Below are 7,383 nucleotides of genomic sequence, written 5' to 3'. Positions count from 1 at the left end.
AAAGATGTTGAACAGGACCCGTCCCAACACCAATCCCTGAGGGACACCACTCGTTACTGGTCTCCAGCTGGACATTGAGCCATTGACCACAACTCTTTGTGTGTGCCCATCCGGCCAGTTCTTTATCCACCGAGTGGTCCATCCATCAAATTGATGTCTCTCCAATTTAGAGACAAGGACGTCGTGTGGGACAGTGTCGAACGCTTTGCACAAGTCCAGGTAGATGACATCAACTGCTCTACCCCTGTCCATCAGTTCTGTAGCCCCATCATAGAAGGCCACCAAATTGGTCAGGCAGGATTTCCCCTTAGTGAAGCCATGCTGGCTGTCACCAAGCACCTTGTTGATTTTCATGTGCCTTAGCATGCCTTCCAAAAAAAAAAATTCAGATGCTGGTGTCATGAGTTTGCACATCACACAATGGAAAAGAAGCAGAGACGGAGCTGTTGCCTCCTGCCTAAACCTCTGTTAACAAACCCATAGTGAGAGTCATAGAGGAAAGCTTTTCTTCTCTTCATTTTACACTTGTGGGTACTCAAAAGAGCTTGTGCTTAAAAAATCATTCTTACAACACAAACTCTTATGTATTTATTATTGTATTTTCCCAAAGCCTTGAAACTCTAAACAAACACCAACGCTTTTGTAACATGCTAAATGTTGCATGTATCAGTCTTCTGTTAGTGACACTAGACACATCTCCACCTACGTGCTTAGGAAACTGCCTGTCTCCTCCTCTGGTAAAACTAGCATTGGTTTCTTAATCTAATAAACAGAATTAATTGTGGAAAAGCCTTTGACTACGTGTTTGTATCATCTTTGGCTTGTGAGTAGGAAGTCTGAAATCCTGCATTTTCACTCCACAGGGGCTGCTTGACTGTGTGCACAGCCTGGAGGTGTGCAGAGACATCGCCTTGTGAGAAACTGCCATTATAGTGGCTCCTGGGCTGTGTTTCTCTCCACTCTTGGGACAGGGAGCTATTCCACGAGAAATGGGTAGGAGGGAAGCAGGGGTGCTTGATGACTCTTCCATTGCCTGGACTGATGTGGCTTTCTGCCAGAAAGATTTCAGCAGCTTCTGTTCAATGTGCCGGGATGGGGCAGGATTTGTGGGATCCAGGACCTGCAATGCTGTTGCTCCAAGGAATTCCAGATTTACTGGAAGGACTGAAAAAAATCCCTTAGAAATGACAGTATTGGTGCCTGGCAGTGTGATACTCCATGTGAAGGCAGAGCAGAAGACTGTAGACTAAAACCTCTGCATGATTCCAGGAGGAGAATTTTGTCTGAGGGGTTTATAGAACAAATAGTGCTAAGGGAAGCTATCAAAGAGAGATTAAATAATCAGCTTTGGTGGATGAAAGACGAACTCCAAGCAGAAGCTTTTGAATTAAGAAAAAAAAGAAAAAAGAAAAAAGAAAAGAAAGGTTTGTTTCAAAGGAAGAGTAAAACTTATATCCATATATCCAGGAGTTCTGCTCCATTACTCAAAAGAAAACAAACCAGTGGTTCAACAATGAAGGTGAACAAGATCAGGTCTGAGATTTGTAGTTTCCTTTAAAGCAGACAATGATTCTAAATATAAGTATGAGCAGGCTGCAAAAGGATGGAGGTCCACATCTTTTAGTAGAAGAGTAAATATTATCCAAAGCTGATTTATCTACTGGTGGGTTCTTGTCTCATGCTAAAAAGAGAAACTGTTTCTCAGGCTGTATATTACCAAAAATTCCTCTAAGAAGGGACTGCTTTTTAAGTATTGCTTTGGATTTTACCAGATGTCAATGTATCTCCATGGCATTGTAAATATTAAATAAAAACAGCAAGTAAAATATTGACACTCTTCCTTTCAGGCTTTAGAAAATTAATTGATACTACTTCTCCTCTAATAAATATATTAATAGATTCCTCTGCCTAATTCTTCTTCATTTTCCTTTTTTCTGTGTTTTCACATTTGTCATTTCTCCATACTCTTTTCAGCAGTGACTTCTTTCTTTCACTACTTTTTCCTTTAGCTCCCTAATCTGACTCCTTTCCTTCCTTAGCTGTCTTATCCTATAACAGCCACTATCTCACTCTTCCTCAACTCTTTCTTACCTGTCTCAGTGCATCAGGATTCTCCAATTTTCCTTCTCCTTATTTTAGAGTTTGTTTCACTTCCCCCCCCAACTCCCCTACTCTCCACACCCCCATCTCCCAGAAGCATATCCCTATGAGTTACTCTCAAGTCCTATTAGCACTTCTAGGGTTGACCTGGCAATGCATCCGTTTTCTGTTTAAGTAGCAGCAAGGGACATATGTGCCTGTTTTACCCTCCATGGCCTTGCAGGGCAAATGACTGTCAAGAAAGGTTTCTTCCCCATGGTTTGACAGGGACTGAATTGGCTGTTCCAGTAGACGATGGTGTGGTTGCGAACACAAGCTTCTGCAAGTCTTTGGCCTTCAGTTATGTCTGTTGCTTGCCTTCCTGTGACTTCATCCAGGCAGCAGAAGGCAAGCATTGCCAGCTGTGCACAGGGGCACTATTAAAGTGTCTTCCTGTTGGCGTTTGCACTTTTGAATTATTTAGTTTTCTGTGCTTTCTGGATTTTTTTCTATTATTGGCCTGAGATTACAGTTCCTCTAGATGAAATTTAAAAGAGGTCTTTTTGATTGGCTGTGTCAAGCTTTCTGCATATGTATTTCTTTTGCATGTGCATGTTTGTGTGTGTGCACGCATGTGTGTGTGTGTACACACACCACAAGTCAGAGTTAGGCAACACCAGCAGCATCAGCTGTATTCAGGGGTTATTGCCTGTCTCCTCAAGCTGTCCAGTTTATGTAAAAGAATGTAGTTAGGAATGCCTCTTGGCACAACTGCAGCACATTCTGGTTGTAAATTAAGCTTGATCCTACCTGGAGAGTTCAGCTCTTATTGCGATTGCTATTTCAGTTTTGTTCTTCCCACAGGAGAACAGAGTGCTGTGCCAATCCCAAATGAGGTTATTTAAGGCATGTTCAGAGCTGTGGTTTGAGCTGCAGATCTGCAGGGAAGTAAGTTGTTATTATAGCTGGAAAGGTTTTTAAGGAACTGTGCCTTGGGAACCTGTTGTACAGATGATTATAAATGTAGATTACTTGCCTACTTAACAGGCCAGTGCTGGATTCTAGGGCACTCAGAAGAGTGCACATTAAATTACATCTCCAGCCTTAAAAGATCTTAAAAATTAAGGATCTATATGCTATGGAAAACACATCCATTGACCTATGAAAGTTTTGTTTTTATAAACCAGGAAGAAATAGTAAAATTACCATCACCACTGACAACTGCCTCTATTTTTAGTTTCTTTCAAGGCAGGGAAAATTTTAACAAAAAATCAAATTCAGAGACACCATTTTTGCTAAGTGTAACTCTTCAATTCATGCAATTCATGCATATTCAATTTAAAGAGTAAAATGTGCTTTTATGTATGTAGCTCCTCACAGCTTTAGTGTTGATTTAAAAAGCTAGGTCTGAATGAACAAGTCCAATTAAGCAAAAATTCCTGAGAAAATGAGGATAAACTGACTACAAAGAGATGTTTAAACTGATCCGTGTAGTGTTAAAAGGTATACAAATGGAGCAAGAGGCATTTCTGGCTAAGAGATCAATGGAGATTTGTCACTGCCATGCAACATGAGTGAATGGATGATAGAACACATCATAAGGCAAGAGAAAAAAACGTCACACTTCAATTTTCATCTTTGTGGCATTCAAGAAACATTTTATTTTAAAGATTGATAGAGTTGTATAATTTGAACTTAAAATTAGAAATATAGGGCCTGCAATTTTAATCAAGGAAATTGAATAAAAATACCAAAATATGGATTTGAAAGATTAGTAATGTATATTTCTGGACAATCTGTAATCAGACTCCTTTCCTAGGCTTTGTGTGAATTTATTAATATTTCATACAAGGAGAGGTGGAGGCTTGAAAAATGTTGTTAGCCTGTCACAGAAAGGTATACTTAAAGCAAAGCGAAACACAGACTCTGCAATTTTTAATAATGTTTTATTATAAAGGATAGGAAACCAAATCCACAGTTTTTTCAAACCCAGATAAATAAACAGTAAGTATCATGCTCTTTTATTTTGAATGTGGTTTTCCTTTTGCAATAGGATCTGCAAAAATAGCATTACTAAATTGAAGACCTGCAAAAATGTGTCTGTTGAGAACGTGGAAGAAGGCGGACCACATAGTTTGAACATAAATGAAGACCATTAAAAAACTGCTGGAAACTGAGACAAAACAGCTCTGTGAAAAAACTGCTGAGTAAGGAGCAGTTTGGTAACTTATTCAGCAGAAAACAGCAAATTAACCCTAGGCAAGATTACTTCAAATATATATAAAATATATACAAATACACAAAAAGAAAAGATCTTCCTGCTTAAAACCAAAGAGAACCATGTGGGGTCTTGTGATCTTTAAAAAGGGATGTTTAAAAAATCCTATTCCATGGAAATAAGGGGGGGGGGGGAAGGGAAGCGACAAAGAAGGGAAGGGGAAGAGAAAAAAATAAAGGCAGTTACTCTGTCACTATCCTTTAAAAAATAATCAGATCTTTTTTGTGCCTGGTCTCAGGAACAGTTTAATGAATGAAACAAAGCAACAGACAAACAAAAAAGTCACCACATGCAGATTTTGCATGTCATGTTCATCATAATTTACTTGATGAAAATATTACTTTCAATTTCAGTGGAAGCAAGCTAAACTTTTTCATTTTATATATAGCAGAAATAGAATGACTGCAAGCTACTTTCCCAAATGGATTTTACTCATATGAGTAAATAACAAGGGGCTGTAAATGGAAAGAGTTTTCTCTATACCCTCATCGGCCACCCAACTATTTTGTTGCTTGTTGTTTTAGGAACTTGATCTTCTCCCAGAGTTGAAATGTGCATCTTGCCCCCCACTTCTCCAACATTTTAATATAACAAAATTACATGCTAACAGCCTTTAAGCAGTCTTTTAAAGTTCTTATAATATTTATATCCTTTTGAAGTTTTGCATCCTCAGAGTGGGGTCAGGGCTACCTGTACAAATCACAGAATCACAGAATCACAGAATCAAATGACCATTACAAGAAATATAAACATACTATTTACAAGTTCACAATTATTTATTTTCTATACTACTCTGATGAGTATTTTTTATAGTTGTAGCCTAAGCACTGTGTAGAACTGGCATGCTTCTGATATTCACAAAAATGTAATAATAAAGAAAAATAATGATAAATTGTGCACATGCAAGGATACTGTAAAATGAATCCATTGCCTTAAGCTATGCATTTATGTAATTTTTATATACCCTAACAGTTTGCCTTCCTGTTTACTTTTAATGGAAATATTCCATGAAAAATCCTGTGTTTTCTTTAGGATAATATTTCACATTCTTTAAACCTTCCATTAATTTTTCTACATGACATTCAGACTGCCTTTAATGAAAGAAGGGAAAAATCTCAAAACACAGCTACTTTTGTTATCACACTATAAATCCTAGCTCAGGGATTATGCCAATTATCTGATTTACTTCTACAGGGCAACTAAAAAATTTATGCTTGTTACCCTTATCATTCTTTATATGTTTGACTCAGTTTATTTATGAGAAACATGTCCTTAAAGGATTTAATGAAAAATAATACTCGCACATATTATTTGACTCTGGGATTAACATAAATCCATCCACTATACAAATTCAGTTAATTTAAGAAAAACAATATTTGGAGTGGTCATCTTGAGTGCCTTAAGATGAGTCTTAAAAAAGGTGTCTGTAATCCATTTTCATGGGTATAATTTTGGCATTTCACTTCTGAATAACATTCTACTCAATAGACTGTAGTTGCTATATTTCAGTTCTTCAAATTCTGTAGCTGTTGCTGAATAATCTTGTGCATTTTTGCACCTTTTTTTTTAAAAAAAAAAGAAGAAAATAAAAAAGATATCCACTGACAAGCACCAGGTTTGGGCCAAATAAAAAGATCCAGGTGTTCTTCTCTGGAAAATTATTGCAGCCACCTTCTTCTAAACCAAGCCTCCCCCAGTCATCAAAATGGGGGAGTTTTTCTGGGGTGACTTGGAGAGTTTTTGCAGGTTATGGGGTGATAATGAAGCAACTTTTCATCATCCCTACATGTTGCGTTCAAGAAGACCTTCACCTTTTACCTTGAAACTGTGATAGTGGTGCTGTCGAGGGCAGTGTCATCCTGGCTTGTTCTGGGATTCACCACTGAATGTCTTTAAAAATCCAAGGGACGAATCATCATGGTGGTGGAGCGTAAAGAGTAGCTGGGGCCTTTGAAGTAGTGCCACTTGATGCCATTGAGCTTTCCGTGGTTTTGCCCAGCTGTATAGAACATTCCATTGAGATTGGAGGGACCGCAGGCATCAAACCACCACCCTGAAAACATTAAAACAAGACATTAAACTACGCGTGCAGTAAGTATTTTTATTTTATTTAATAGGTTTAGCTGGTTATCAAATTCTATTGTTCCCAGCCTCATTAATAATCCTAGTGCGGTAGTGGGGAAGATAAATGTTTTCTTTTTTTCCTCTTCTGTGCCATCCTATAATCAGTGGTGCTGGAGAATGAACTTGTACTTACAGAGCTGGAAAAGTATCTAAGTCCTAACTATTCTTGTTTTATATGCAGCATGTGAAACAAAAGCAAGAACAACAAAGACAAATAAACTGCTTCTCATGTTTAAACAGTACTACAGTTAGTCCATCTAATGTAAATCTCACAGAAAAACTATAATTTGCAAGTATTTTTGCATAATTTCACTTGTTTGGTTATTTTGAGTATAAGCATGATTCAATTTTATTTACCAATTCTTTTCTATTGCTTTAACTGTGATTGTTCAATTGCACAGTTTTCTTATTCTCTCAGGTTAGATGTGCTTAGCAAACATGGGTTATGAGTGCGGTGGTGCTGCCTTCTTATAGTAATCACAATACTATAGCAATAGATAATCTTTATTCACAGTTGTGTACAAGGAAACAGGTAAACTCTTTAAGACTTATGATAAATTTATAAACGACTCAGGAAATGAATGGAAGGACTAAGTGAAGAAGACAAATATAATACTGTAGGGTGGTGACAGTCAGAATACCTGTGTACATGGACAGATGGTTTATATGACTACCTGAGTGTGCATGCATCTAGGTGAGAGTATGGCCAATTTCAATCAAGACATATTCATTGCAGGTACCATTTGGGTCAGAACAGTGACATTCACTCCTCAATCTTAGCATTTTATATATGAAAATCTATATTAAATCTTGAGCCTCTTAATCTTGATCTTGAAATGTGACAAACACTTTTTCATCAGCAGTGTCAGAAGGGTCCTCACACAGGTCCATTTGAGATTTGT

General features: G+C 37.6%; 1 protein-coding gene across 1 annotated transcript in view; it reads right to left on the bottom strand.

The window, feature by feature from the left end:
* Window positions 1–5,941: 5,941 nt before the first annotated feature.
* ANGPT1 (angiopoietin 1) overlaps window positions 5,942–7,383 on the bottom strand; it is a 162,296-nt gene continuing 160,854 nt past the window's right edge. The window contains exon 9 of the mRNA XM_062627177.1: window positions 5,942–6,410. Coding sequence (XP_062483161.1) covers window positions 6,250–6,410 — 161 coding nt within the window. The 3' untranslated portion in view covers window positions 5,942–6,249. The remainder of the gene's footprint in view (window positions 6,411–7,383) is intronic.

Source organism: Pezoporus occidentalis, unplaced genomic scaffold (genome assembly GCF_034315485.1).
Source record: "Pezoporus occidentalis ecotype Australia unplaced genomic scaffold, CSIRO_AGI_Poc_V1 ctg3, whole genome shotgun sequence".
NCBI classification, from domain to species: Eukaryota; Metazoa; Chordata; class Aves; order Psittaciformes; family Psittacidae; genus Pezoporus; species Pezoporus occidentalis.
Note: the sequence above shows the minus strand (reverse complement) of the source record. Positions and strands in the feature narration are given on the sequence as shown.